The sequence below is a fragment of the Diabrotica virgifera genome, chromosome 3, assembly GCF_917563875.1.
Source record: "Diabrotica virgifera virgifera chromosome 3, PGI_DIABVI_V3a".
Taxonomy (NCBI): Eukaryota; Metazoa; Arthropoda; class Insecta; order Coleoptera; family Chrysomelidae; genus Diabrotica; species Diabrotica virgifera.
In genome coordinates this window covers 74,058,410-74,073,327 of record NC_065445.1, presented here as the reverse complement: position 1 = coordinate 74,073,327, position 14,918 = coordinate 74,058,410, and the positions used below count along the sequence as shown (strand labels likewise).

Genomic DNA, 14,918 nt, shown 5'->3' with positions numbered 1-14,918 from the left:
TTGTACTAACTCGATATGTTATTAACTTACTAATCGTGGTATTTTCTTTCTATTGACTTCCTCTTTCAGTATGGGTAAGCACATCCTACTGCATTCTACCGAGGAATTTGCAACACAATTGGTTTCATTTAGCATAATTAGAGCCGCTTCTTTGATTTTTCTCTTTCTACTATCTGTTTCTTTCAGGACTATACTTGAATCTCTCCACTGAACTCTTTGTTCATTATCCCATGCGTGTTGACATATTTGAGATCTATCAAATTCTCTATTTTTAATATAAGACTGATGTTCACTTATTCTAACGTTTAATGGTCTTGATGTTTCACCTAAATAAAATTGTTCACATTCACAAGGTATTTTATAAATGCAATCCTTTGTTCTTTCTTGTTCATTGTTAGGTTTAGTTTTAGATTAGATCTCAATGTGTTTGTTGTTTTGAATATTGTTGAAATGTTGAATTTATTTCCTATTGTTTTAAGTTTCTCGGATAGTCCTTTTATATATGGTATTGTTATTTTCCTCGTATTATTTCGTGTGAATGTTGTAGGATCCCGTTCTAAGTTGTTCTGTTCCATTCAATTCCATTCCCAACTCAACATTCCCAATGTTGAGTTGGGATTGATTTCATGTAATCGAATGAACTATCTTTTAGTAAAGTCGTCCCAGGAACGCATCTCATAAATATTGGCGATATCATTTTAAACTCTTCTACTTTAAAATGTATAATATACGTCTGAATTGCCAATATAAATGAGTCAAATTAATTAAATTATTAGAAGAATTTTCTTACTTAGCAACAATATTTTTGTTTATTTTAATAGTATTTTGTATTTTGACAACGAAACCCGATTTGGGCTTCGAAACGTTAATAAATTCATTTTTTAGTAAAATTGTGGCTTATTTCCCATAGAAAATACTTAATTATAAAAATGCCACAAGGAAATAGCTTCAGAACATCATTTTAACCAAACGTCCAATTTTTTTCCTTACAACAATTTTTGTTTGTGGTAGCTAACAAGGGTAGCAGGGGTGAAATATGTTGATTTGACAATTATCAAAAAGTACCCCACACAATCCTTATGGAAATTAAGTCCCAGTGGATTTCGTTCATAGTTTGGGAAAATACTCTTTGAAGCATCCTGATAAAAAGTTCTCATGGGCACAACTCAATCGTATGAAGGATTTTCAAGATATAGAGGCACAAACTCGGAAAATTATAAGATTTACTGGGTATTCCAATTCCTTGAGTTACTGGTTATCGGGCAACATGTAGAAGTTTGGATCAAGGAAAAGTACTAGTTGTCCAGGATTTTTTCCTGGCTATCCAATGGCGAATTTGACCTTGACCTTCAACGGACGTCATCTTCTAGAGTTTCGAAGGTTTTGGCATTAAATTGATAAAAATCCACAGAGCACCTAGTGCCTAGGGTTATTCATTTTCTCGAGTTTCGAGATGTTTTCGGCATTAAATTGATACGAATGGATTACTCATGGCTTTTTGGAGTTGCTGAACACGAATACGCTACAACTCTTCGTGAGTCTTTGCCGCGTTTACTATTGCCTTCCATGTCTGTCGGTCCTATGCCACTAATTCCCATTGTCGCACTACCATTTTCTCTAGATCTTCTTTGACTGCATCTTTCCACCTTTTTCTAGGCCGCCCTACAGACCTTCTTCCATCTGGCTTTTCCCAGAACACATTGTTTATAAGGCGATTGTTGTTACTGCGTATCACATGCCCTGCCCATCTGTCTATTAGCCTTTATATATCTGACTAGATTTTCTTTTCTGAATAGCTGATTATATTCTGATTTTCTCTAGCTCGTTATTGTATCTGCGCCTCCATTCGTTTGTCACGCTGTCTCTGCAAGGGCCATATATCATTCGAAGGATTTTACGTTCCCACACCAGCAATTTATTTACTTCTCTTTTTGTTAGCGTTCATGTTTCGCTTCCATACGCGACTGCTGGTCGTATTATGGTCTTATATATCTGGATTTTTTTTTATTAAATTGATATAAACATATTACTCATGGGTTTTTGGGATCGCTAAACACGAAAATGCCATCAGAATTGACCTCCGGAGGACGTGAAATGAATTACTGGAAATGAATTACTGAAGGGTTTTTTGAAGTCTCTAAACACGACTATGCCACCAGAACCGACTCCCGGAGCACCTAGTTTCCAAGGTCAATGAAAGGGGCTCCTGGAGTTGCGAGGGTCTTTGGTGCCACATTAATGCAAACGGATTAGTTATAGGTTTTGGGGGTGTCGAACACAAATACGTAATCAGCACAGACACAGGAGCACCTGGTGCCTAAGACAGGTTATCTTCTGGAGTTTCGGAGGAATCAAATGGATTACTCTTAGGTTTTTAACTCCAGAAGATAACCTGTCTTGGGCACCAGGTGCTCCTGTGTCTGTGCTGATCACATATTCGTGTTCAGCAACCCCAAAAAGCTATAAATAATCCGTTTGCATTAATGTAGTACCAAAGACCCTCGAAACTCCAGGAGCCCCTTTCATTGACCTTGGAAACTAGGTGCTCCGGGAGTCGGTTCTGGTGGCATATTCGTGTTTAGCGACCTCAAAAATCCCTCCAGTAATTCATTTGCATCAGTTAAATGCAGAAAGCCATCGAAACTCTAGAAGATGACGTCCTTTGCAGTGGCCCTGCCCACCACTTCCTCCGGAGGTTAATTCTGATGGCATATTCATGTTTAGCGATCCCAAAAACCCATGAGTCATCTGTTTATATCAATTTAATGCCGAAAACCCTCGAAACTCTAGAAGATGACGTCCGTTGAAGGTCAAGGTCAAAGTAAAGGTCGCCATTGGATAGCCAGGAAAAAATCCTAGACTACTAATACTTTTCCTTTATCCAAACTTCTACATGTTGCCAGATAACCAGTAACTCAGGGAATTGGAATACCCAGTAAATCTTATAATTTTCCGAGTTTGTGCCTCTATATCTTGAAAATCCTTCATACGATTGAGTTGTGCCCATGAGAACTTTTTATCATGATGCTTCAAAGAGTATTTTCCCAAAGTATGAACGAAATCCACTGGGACCTAATTTCCATAAGGTTTGTGCGGGGTACTTTATTGCTAACTGGGTTTTTTTTGTTAATTCTCTGGATGATTATCAAAATTAGCCAAGAAAATATTTGTCCTACAAAAAGCAAGATTTTATCAAACAATCCCCCCTTTTCAACATGTAATTATCATGAACGAAGTCATGACAAATAATTACTAATCACTTGATTTTTTTTCTGTTAGTTAATATTTATATAATTTAACACCCATGTTGTCCTACATTGATTTTACCAGTGGGTAAAATCTTTCTTGTCCTTAGTCAATGTCATTACTTTTGTTTATTGTTGACACTCAACAGATTGTAAAATACTTTTAAATTAAATAAAAAAAAATGTCCTACAAATTGCATGGTAAGTTATTCCGGTGCTCCAATTAAATACATATTTGAAATTCATCAAATTAAAAATCAATTTATTTTCTGCTATTAGAGCTGAGTTACACTGGTACAAGTACCCATGCTAATAGCGTTGTTTGCAGTGTATCACAAATAGGGAAACGAAAATGACAACTCTTGTCACACTAGTGATACATATAGACTGGGAGATATTATACAGAAGTTCAGCCACGATTTTCTAAGTCCTGCCTTTTGCAATACTGGAAGGGTAGACGATGTACTTACAATATGTGGAAACATCCACAAATTTCCTATGACATTTTCCTGTAAAAATTAGATTTTCCCAAAAAATAAAAATAGGGTTTTGCGATGAATTTCTAAGTCCTGCCATATCCGTAGATAGACAGGATACTATCGATTTTATGAAGAAAATTTTTTGGGCAGGAGGGTTGCAAACGGGGTAACGGAGTATATATGTATACAAACATGTAAGGAAAATAATGAAATTTTCATGATTTTCTAGGTCCTGCCAACTAAATAAACTAAACATATTTATTTCAAAATGATCAAAGAAAATATTGGCATGACGTCTCCTAATGTTTAAGTATACTTGCCCTTTAGAAAATTCTGCGGAAAATTTTCACCCTGATTCCGTGATTTTCTTAGTCCTGCCTTTAAAAAGTTATAATACTCAAATACAATCAATATCTTTTCGGTACTCGGCAGGAAGGTTAAACGGTTCTTGTAAGACGGCAGGAGTCCTAGATTTGTAAGAAAATTCGTGAAAAAGTCAACGATTTTCTGAGTCATGCCATTTTGCACATGTTTCAAGAATCTTAAAATAAGTCTATTTACAAAGAGGCAGGATAGTTTTATGGTTATTTTGTATACAGGGTGGGGCATTAGTGTGACAAAGTCCAATTACTCGTTTGTCGTAAGATATACGAAAAAAGTTATTTAGGTAAAACATGGGCCACAGATAGGACTATGATTTAACAGTATTTTCTAATATACAGGGCTACCCGTTTTCACAGGGTGACACAAATTTATGTTTTTTTAAATGGAATACCCTGTATATTTTTACATTTTTGGATTCTACTCGATGTTCTCTTTAATAAAATATAGTGTTTTGAAATATTATACGAGGTAGTTTAAAATATAATTACGTTTTTTTGTTAATTTTGTAGGAACATTCACACCCTATACATATTGTTAGTGATTTGATATCCAAACTTCTATTAATTTATATTTAAACGATTTTTAATATAGCCTACTATTGTCAGTTATTAATAGTATACCAAAATGTTTAATTTTAGTATACGGGGTTGGTTGAAACTCGGAATGAGTATTTTCTGAGTTTTCTTAAATGGGACACCCTATATTTTAGTATTATAATAAAATGATATTTTATGGTACCTTTTTATTTGTTAAGCATTTTCTGTACCATATTTATATATTAATTTCGGCAGTAAATTGATACAGACAGATTATTCAGGTGGTTTTTGGGGTTTCTGAACAAGAATGTCACATTAGAACAAATCTTTACCCAGTGCTTGGGGTCACTAATATACACGCCATATTCTTAAATTTCGAGGCTTTCAGACACTAAAGTGATGCAAGTAGATTACTCGAGGAGTTTTGTGGTTGCTGAACATGAATACGCCATCAGAATCGACCTCCAAAAACTCTCTAAATTCGAGATCAGTCACCCTGGGCACCAGGAGCTCCGAGGGTCGGTTGTAATGTCATATTTGTGTTCAGCCATCCCAAAAACCCTCGAATAATCTGTTTTCTTTAATTTATTGCCGATATCCCACGAAACTCCAGATGACGTGCCTTAGCAGCAACTCTGGGCACTAGGTGATTCGGAGGTCGGTTCTGCTTGCGTATTCGTAACTCCATATACCTCCCAAATAACAAAATGTTGCCCTTAATACACTGATTTTGACAGGTTTATGCACTTTTGGATGCATGTTATGCACTAAAATGCAATTTCCACCCATTTTTATATTGTACACCTTTTATTTGAATTTGAAAAAATTTTTAAAAAAATAAAAAAAACGGTGTATTTGCCGACTTAAAGCAAGAGTAACTTTTAGTACTAGAATACCTCATAATTTAATACTCTACTCTCAAAAATGTCTAAAAATTTAAAGACCAATAAGTTATGAGATAAAATATCCGTTGATCTACCCAAGACGGATGCCTATGACCAGTAATAAAATTCACAATTGATAAAATCGATTCATCTCTGGAAGAGAAATAAACGTAGCAGTTTTCTTTTTCCTAAATAGAATTTTTTTAAATTCTTTTAATTTAAAAAACCAAAAAACGAAAAATTTTTTAAAATCGATTTTTCTAGAACACTGCGTATTCTTCTGAGTTAAAGCAAAAGTACCTTTTAGTACAAAACTATCCCAGAATTTAATAATCCAGTGTCAGAAATGCTTAAAAGTTAGAGAGAAAAGTTATTCGATAAAATATCAGTTTCCGTACCCAAAACGGACCCCTATGACCGGTATTAAAAATTGACAATTGATAATTGACAATTGACCTCTGGAAGATAAATAAGTGTATCAGTTTTCGTTTTTCCAAATAAAAGCGTTCTGTAGCTATTTTAAAGAAACTAATTACAATACTTCGATATGCTTGTTCTAGACGAAGCATATTGAAGTAGAGGTCGTCCGCCGACCAGATGGTCTGATGACATCAAACAGATCGACAGAAACTTGATGCAGACAGCACAGGACAGAAATGCATGGAGAAGACTGAGGGAGACCTATATCCAGCATTGGATAGATCCGGGTTGAATTATGACGATGATGAATTACAAGACGCCATCTTTAAAGAGCTTTAGCTTTCCACGGAAGCATTTTTGAACTAGGTGAATTGAGTTAAATTTTCTTAAAATTATCTGAGGAATCTCCGGTTTTCATTTGTTATAAGAACTTCTGGACACCCTGTATAATATAATGGGTAGGTAAATTCCCTACTATAACCAATAAATTGTAAAAATTGTTTATTTACTTTTATTGCGTTTACTTAGATAAAAATATGATCTAATCACTTAAAATAAAGATGTTACAGTTTGCTATTAGATTTGAAAAGTGTGTAAAAATTCCGAGACATTATTCAGGAAAATAATATTTAATAGGATACGATTGTTTTAATTTTATTCATCTCTGCGGTTATCCTGCCAAGTTGTAAACGGTTTTAGATTAGTGTTTTTTTAAGCATACTCGACATGGTATGACTCAGAAAATTGTGGTGATATGAATATGTTTGTATAACACCCTGAAATAATTTTACAGACACACAATTTAATTTTTTTTATACGAAATAACTATACAACCATCCTGCCTCTTTGAAAATAGATTTATATTAACCTTCTTGATATATGTGCGAAATGGCATGACTTAGAAAATCGTGTAATTTTCCACGAATTTTCTTAAACATTTTTTAACTGTATATAGTAAAAAAGGTGTAACTAAACATCCTGCCATTTTGAATAATGTCTACTGAAATTATTTATTTTATAACAAAATTTATTTTATGACTTAGAAAATCACGGAACCAGAGTGAAAATTTTATACAGAATTTTCCAAGAAACAAGTGCAGTTAAACATTAAGTGACGTCATGCCAACATTTTTTTTGGTCATTTTGAAATAAATATGATTAATTTATTAAGTTGGCAGGACTTAAAAAATTATGAAAATTTCATTATTTTCATTACATGTTTGTATATCTGTATACTCCCTTAGTCCTTTTGCAACCGTCCTGCCCAAAAAATTTTCTTCATAAAATAGATAGTGTCCTGTTATTCTATGGATATGGCAGGACTTAGAAATTCATCGCAACTCCCAATTTTCTTTTTCATGAAAAATCTAATTTTCACAAGAAAATGTCACAGGAAACCCGTGGATTTTTCCACAAATTTTAAGTACCTTCTCTAACCTTCCAGTATTGCAAAGGGCAGGACTTAGAAAATCGTGGTTGAACTTCTGTTAATATCTCCCGGTTTAATACCTGTTTTCTTGTAGGACATTGTTTTATGTTGATGAAAAATACACTAACCTATTACGTGATACCTTTGTCCTACAGTTACCGATAAGAAAAATGGTCTTATGGTTTAACAACTTTTGAACATAGGACCAGGATAACGTACCACACAATTTGTAGGACAATGTGGTTGTTAAATATAACTAATATATAAATATTAACTAATCAACAGAAAAAATATCACATGGTTAGTATTTATTTTCATGACCTCGTTATTGATTCATATTGGAAACAGGGGACTCTGATAAAACCTTGAATTTTGTAGGACAAATATTTTTTCATCAAATTTAGATAATTATCTTCAAAATTAACAAAAAAAAAAACAGTAATAAATTTTTGAGAATCGTCAAATCAACATATTTCATCCCTTCTACCCTTGTTAGCTACCACAAACGGAAAAAAGTTGGGTGTCTTGTCAAAATGAAGCTACTCATGAAAAATTAACTTGTTAGTAATAAATGGTGAAAATGGACCTGGGATCCTGGACTATGAAATTCATTTGTCAGATGTTTAATACACATATTTTTAGCTTCTTGCATTAGTCTTCCTCCTTCAGTAGAAGCTTCAGTAGAAACTGTTTGTAGAGGATTAGATGTAAATCAACAACTAATTACACTGTTTTCTGAAAACTACATACCAGTTAACTGTCGTTCGTCACTGGAAGGTGTCTGGAACTTTGCTTACCAGAATCGTTTTAAATTTACTGGAGAATGTTCCAATCCTGATGCCCAAATTCGGTCCTGCCAAACTGCAGGCTCCCAATTCTTGATTACCAATCAGAAGTTCAATATTACTTATAAGAAGTGTGATGGCATGACTGGCACATTTGATGGAGGTAAGGCTAAAATTTGAATTCAGTAAAAACAATCAAAAATTATATATTTATTTATTAACACGTTGAGTACTGCAGGACGCTAACAATGTGTCACACATGCACATAAGCATATCAAGTAGTTTAAAATGTCCTGGCTCAGATGCCCTTTATTTGTTATGTGCACCTGTGCTCAACATGTTAACAGCAACCATTTACATAAGTTTTAACAAAGCTACACCTTAAGAACAATAAATGTTTAATTATATCAAACATCTCTGAATAATAAACTATAACAAATTTTAATACAGCTACCAAGGATAGATTAGGATTGACATGTAAAAGATTATATTAAACACTTATTATAGTCGGTTCTCAGACACAACTGGCTAGTGATTTTAGTAGGTAATTTTTTTGTTTTTGGCCAATTTTACCAAAATTGGCAAAATTACTAACTATTTAATAATTATTAACTATTTAGTATTTTTTTTTGCCAATTTTACGAAATTGGCAAAATTACTTACTAAAATCACTAGCCAGTTGTGTCTGAGTTTAGTGAACCAACTATGGGTATTCCACGGACATACACCTGTTTTGGATTATTGCGACAACGAATATTTTACTGTGCAACTAGAAGTATGAAAGTAAATTGGTCTAATATTTATTCCAATAAAAAGAATCTATTGTTAGTTAATTATTTCAGTCAATAGATGTTTAGATAGACGCAAAAATTTATTGTGAAATTTAATCAAAAAATAGCAAAAATTTTTACGAAAAGCTGATACAAATAAATATGTATTAAGTTATGAACTAAAAAGAGTTGAACCTAGTGGAGGTGTTAAATTTAGCGATAGTAACTTATAGATTGACATTATATTGATTGTTTCCCACCTTTAGACGAATCGAACGAGTTTGAGAAATGCCACTGTCACAGTGACAGTTTTAGTTGACATACTCCTCTGATACGCCTAAAGGTGGGAAACAATGAATATAATGTCAATTTATATGTTACTTTCGCTAAATTTAACAACTCTACTAGTTTTATTTCTTTTGATTCCACAATTTAATGTTTTCCATCTTTTGCACTATTTTGCTAGTTATTAGCGCGCTCATCACTGTATATCGCTGAAGAGAGGTGTCCTTTAAGGCTATGGGTACATAATTCGCAAATATTTTACGTGTATCCCTACTTTTTCTGTCTTTACACGGCAAATTACGTGTAGTAAAATTCACACTGGTGTGGATATGTAAACATTACTAGAATGTCATTCTACTTGAAAATGTCATAATTAATTTAAAGAGATGGCTTTTGAATGTTCTTGGATAACTGTTATTTTTATAATTGCAAATTATTAATTCAGTTAATAAATGTGATAATTTTTTCACTAACTATGTTTTCAGTGATTGTAATAATTTATTTGTACAACAAAAACTAATAATCAATCGAGAAAAGAGGAAAAGTGTTAAAGTGATTTTTTAATATGTTGTTATTTTGGAACGCTTACAATTTTGAACATCTCTAACAACAAAATACTTGGATCACAGGATATATCTGATGTATTCTCTGCTTGGATCTTCCACAAATAATACACAATAAATAACTTTTTATTAAGTTCACGTCCTAAATCAATTATTTATCAAATACACTTATATATCAATAATATTTAATCAATTTCTCAAAATATTCCCGATGCAATGTCAAATTATTAAAATTGTCACTGATTGTCAGTGTCTGACTGTATATTATATTCGGTTGAGTGCGTTGTAAGACAAAGACAGATTTGGAAAATATTACCACGGCATTGTGTTCATTTTTTTCAAATCCTGAAAAAACCAATAAATATTTTTGAAAAATTTAAACGCAGAATGAAAGACTAAATTATTACCGAGGGCCGAAAGTCCCTTAGAATAAATAAAAAGTTTATTTTGAATGAGATATTTGAAATTAAAAATCACACTAAATTTTCTCTTAGTTTTTTCACCCCTGTAACTTATTAAAATAAACATTATAGAAGTTCTCAGGGACTTTCGGCCCTCGCTAATAACGTAATCTTTCATTATGCGTTTAAATTTTTTAAAAATACTTATTAGTTTTCTCAGGATTCGAAAAAAATGAATCCCCATTTGAATAGCATTGCAGCCGAAAATACGTACCGATCCTCTTAAGAAAGAGTTTAGTGTAGTCTAGTGGGTTTGTTTATTGAATCCAAATATGCCGAGACGTGTTTTAGATGTAGATAACTTTATATTTAATGTACTTGCTTATTTTACTGCTGAGAAAATCAACGGGGGCCCCTTGCGACCAGTTCAATCCGTACATAAACGTGTGTGTGATGCACTCTGTATTAGTGAAAAAAAAAACTACAATCAGTTTTGCAAAAAGAAAAACGTGGACAAAATGCCGCACAATGTAAATCTCGCCGGCGTCCAAAAACTGTAGATCTTCCCGAAGGTTGCAAATTTGAAATCCGTGAGACAATATATAAAATGCGTGAAAGGAAAGAACATGTCTCTTTAGATTCAGTGCTAGAGAAATTAAAAGAAAGAAAAACATTTGAAATTTCCAGAACAAGTCTCTTGAGAGTTTTGAGACAGATTGGCTTTAAGTTCAAAAAGGAAGACAATAGAAAGGCTTTGTGTGAAAGAGCTAGTGTCGTTCACAAAAGAACAGAATTTTTAAGGAATTATAAGAAATTTAAAAAAGAATGTTCTTCCTTTGTTTATTTAGACGAAACATGGATTTTTTCTAAAGGTGGTATCAAACGAATTTGGCAGGACGAGAGTACAAAATCCATAAAACATACCGATACCGACGGAAAGAGATATATTATAGTGGTTTTATTGAGGGAGCCGATCTAGTGTTTTCATCAAAATCAAAATCAGCCGATTATCATGACAATATGAATACGGATATGTTTTTGAAATGGTTGAAAGAAAAACTGTTGCCAAGTTTACATGAACCGTCCGTTATAGTACTGAATAATGCTTCGTACCATCCGGAAATTTTAAATAAACAACCAACAAACTCCTGGACCGTAGATAAAATAAAAGAATGGTTAACGAATAAAACTATTAAATTTCCTCAATATTGCTTTAAGCCTCAACTACTAACGTTAGCTAAAAGTCATGCACAACCAAACATATATATGGTAGACGAAATTATACATACTTAGCTTTGGACATCGTGTTTGGACTACCGCCCTATCATTGCCAATTCAATCCTATTGAATATATTTGGGGGATATGCAAAACATATTATGATAACCATATTGGATACAAGGGTTACAGTGAGGAGGCAGTCTTGGAAACCTGGCAACAAGCATTGGATACTGCCACTCCTGAAATATGGGAAAAAAGTGTAAAAAAATGTGAAAATTTAATTGAAGAATGGTGAATCCGCGAAGGTCGCATCGAAGCAGTTAATCCTGTTATAATTTACCATCCGAATGAGGATAGCGACGACAGTGATTCTGATTATGGCTGTGAATCTGATGGTTGATGATAGTTTTAGGACGTTAGGAGAATAAGAGAGTAGTTAAGTCTTTTTGTTTTTGTACTATTGATTGAATATTCGACTAAATAAAATAAACCATGTCATCACTTAGAAGTCTTGTTACACTTCGTTTAAATCACTTTATTCAAAAACCGATTTGTTTACAAAACTAAAATTAATGACAGTAATTATATACCAGGTGTTCACTTATATTTCCCCCCTTTTTTTAACTGCCTATAACTTTTAAACGGCATAAGATAGAAATAACCAGTCGCTGAAATGTTTTATTTTAGTAAAAGTTTTGTTTGAATGGATTGAATCTTTTATATCGCTTTTCAATTACGAAAAGAATAGCGGATTAAAAAAAAACGTTAACTTTTTTTTAATGGAACACCCAGTATATTTTTTGGTAATTGAAATAACGGTCATTCACCTATCCAGCGATATAAAGTTTTTTAAAATCGGTTCTCAAATGACTGAGTAATTAATTTTTAAAGATGCAACGTGGAAATCAAACTAAGCAAATTGATATTCTGTTATGCGATTTCCACAGTGCATCTCTCATTATAAAAATTAATTACTTAGTCATTCGACAATCGATTTTAAGAAACAGGATAGGTGAATGACCGTTCTCTTAATTTACAAAAAAACCTACTGGGTGTTTCATTAAAAAAAGTAACAACGTTTTTTTTAAACTCCGCCATTTTTTAAGCGATATAAAAAATTAAATCCATTCAAACAAAATTTTTACTACAATAAAACATTTCACCGAAAACCGCATATTTATGTCTTGAGCCGTTTCGAAGTTATAGGCAGTTAAAATGGGGGAAAATATAAGTGAACACCCGGTACATACTTCAAAATCTGAATTACAACTGTTCTATAAACTATCAACAAACAACAGTTCTATAAACTATCATGTTTATTTCGTATTTATGTCAATGGTTTATATCTGCCATGTGTTTTAAAAACTGGGAGAATTTACTATTGTACAATTCAGCATATTCGACCCTTTAAATTGATACCTTCATAACGAATCCAAGACAGGCGTATGTTCGTGGAATGAACCATACAAGATACCTTTTAGTTGTTTTTTAAATAAACTAATTTTGGAGTAAAAAATATTTATTTGTCTTGGCAGGCTATTAGCAATTCGGACCAATTATGTACCTTGCTCCTATTTTAACAATCTATCTCCCTCCAATTTTTTCTGACTTCTTCCTATTTTTCAGGCATCCTCCAATTTCTTCTGACAACTCGCTCAATTTTTTTTTGGAATTAGTCCATTTTGTTACTTGTTTGATCTAACGAGTTAAATATAATATAGAATGTATTCATTATTTACATTTTAATTATTATCTTTGGTTTTTGTTTAATTACTTAATTTTGATAATTATTATATTGTCATAATACTGCCATCCTAAGCAAGAAGGCAGTATGTGTCTCCAATTTTAAAATTTTCGAGTTTGCTCTTTTATGTGGGTTCTTATACTGTTATTAATATACCTAACAAAGTTAGAAAGCAGTAAGCGTTCATTCCATGTCTGGTAGACTATTAAAATTGCAGTAACTCAACGTGGTGTTAGGCATGTCGTATTGAAAGGCAATAAGTACCTTATACTAGTAAACTTACATGTGTGGAAATACTGCTTTCTTGCTTAGGACATTTTATGTTAATTCATTAATTATCATTATTATCTTGTTTTTTTATTTCCACGGGACAAGCCCAATACAGTTACAATTTTTTACAAATTTTGGAACAATTTAGTAGATACTAAATATAAGTCATATATATAACACATAAAATATAATAGTTAAAATAGTTAAAAGAAATAAATTACATACAGAACAAATTAGAAACAGACTGGTAAGGGTGGACAAAACAAAACAATTAAGAGGCAATATTAATTTGTTGCAAGTCGCGTATAAATTGGTTTGGTGTGAAACTAAAATTAAGCCTCTCAATATTTTGATGTGCTAGACGTAACATTCTAGTTATAGGTTCATTGAGGTCATAATTACATCGATGAAATGTTACATGAAGTGTTTTCAACTGCATTTCGAGTACTGTATGAAGGAACTTTAAAACCAACCTTAGAAATAAATAATGACTGTTTGCTGTACCATTTAACAAACTATACAGAATTTTCAAATCATGGTGATAACGACGTTCTTCTAGGGTATTGATATTAATATGCTCTAATTTCTTCATAAACCTGTAAAACCTATTACTCCCATTAATAGCTCTAATTTTAAATCCCAAAAACCTAAGGAATTTATTTTGAACTTTTTCAATTTCTTCTGCGTAAACATTATAGTAAGGTGACCAAATACTACAACAGTATTCCAAGTGAGGTCTAACAAGAGCATAACAACAGTATATACAACAGTATAACAATTTTAGAGTATTGGGACTTTTAAAATTATAGCAGTTTCGTTTCATGAAGCCAAGCATCTGTAATGCCTTTGAAATAATAGAATCAGTATGATCTGCGAATTTTAGCGATTTGTCAAACAGTATTCCAAGATCTCTTATTTATTAACACAATCTAGTGGTGTGTTATCAAGTTTATATTCAAACGGAATATACGTTCTACCTTGATAAAAACTAATTTTATGGCACTTTTTGACATTTAGCTCCATTTCATTTTCTTTACACTAACCCTGTACTTTATTTAGTTGAAATTGCAGATTTTCAGAATCGTCAGGACTAGATATTTTTGAAAAGATTTTTAAATCATCCGCCAACAAAAGCTTACCACAGTTTATATCTGCAATATCATTTATAACTGTGAACTACAGATGTGAACCCTGAGGGACACCAGAACTGACAACTACATCCTGAGATAGACAATCCTGGATCCTTACTACTTGGCGCCTTCCTATTAGGTAGCTTTCCAGTCATTCAAGCAGTTTCCCGTTGATTCCAGCAGCTTCTAATTTAGACAATAGGGTGTTATGATTTACCCTGTCAAATGCCTTGGAGAAGTCTGTATAAATATAATCAATTTGATACCCACCCTCCAAAGCACTTGACAACGCATTCAAATAGCAAAGAAGATTTAATTCCGATGATTTGTGTTTCTGAAAACCATATTGCTCATCTACTGGAAACAATTTGAAA

The 14,918-nt window shown here is 32.7% G+C and overlaps 1 protein-coding gene across 1 annotated transcript in view; it reads left to right on the top strand.

Moving 5' to 3' along the window:
* The window catches only part of LOC126881138 (uncharacterized), a 79,153-nt gene that overhangs the window by 10,165 nt on the left and 54,070 nt on the right, over positions 1 to 14,918 (top strand). Inside the window, exon 3 of the mRNA XM_050645203.1 lies at positions 8,020 to 8,325. Within this exon, the coding sequence (XP_050501160.1) occupies positions 8,020 to 8,325 (306 nt within the window). The remainder of the gene's footprint in view (positions 1 to 8,019; positions 8,326 to 14,918) is intronic.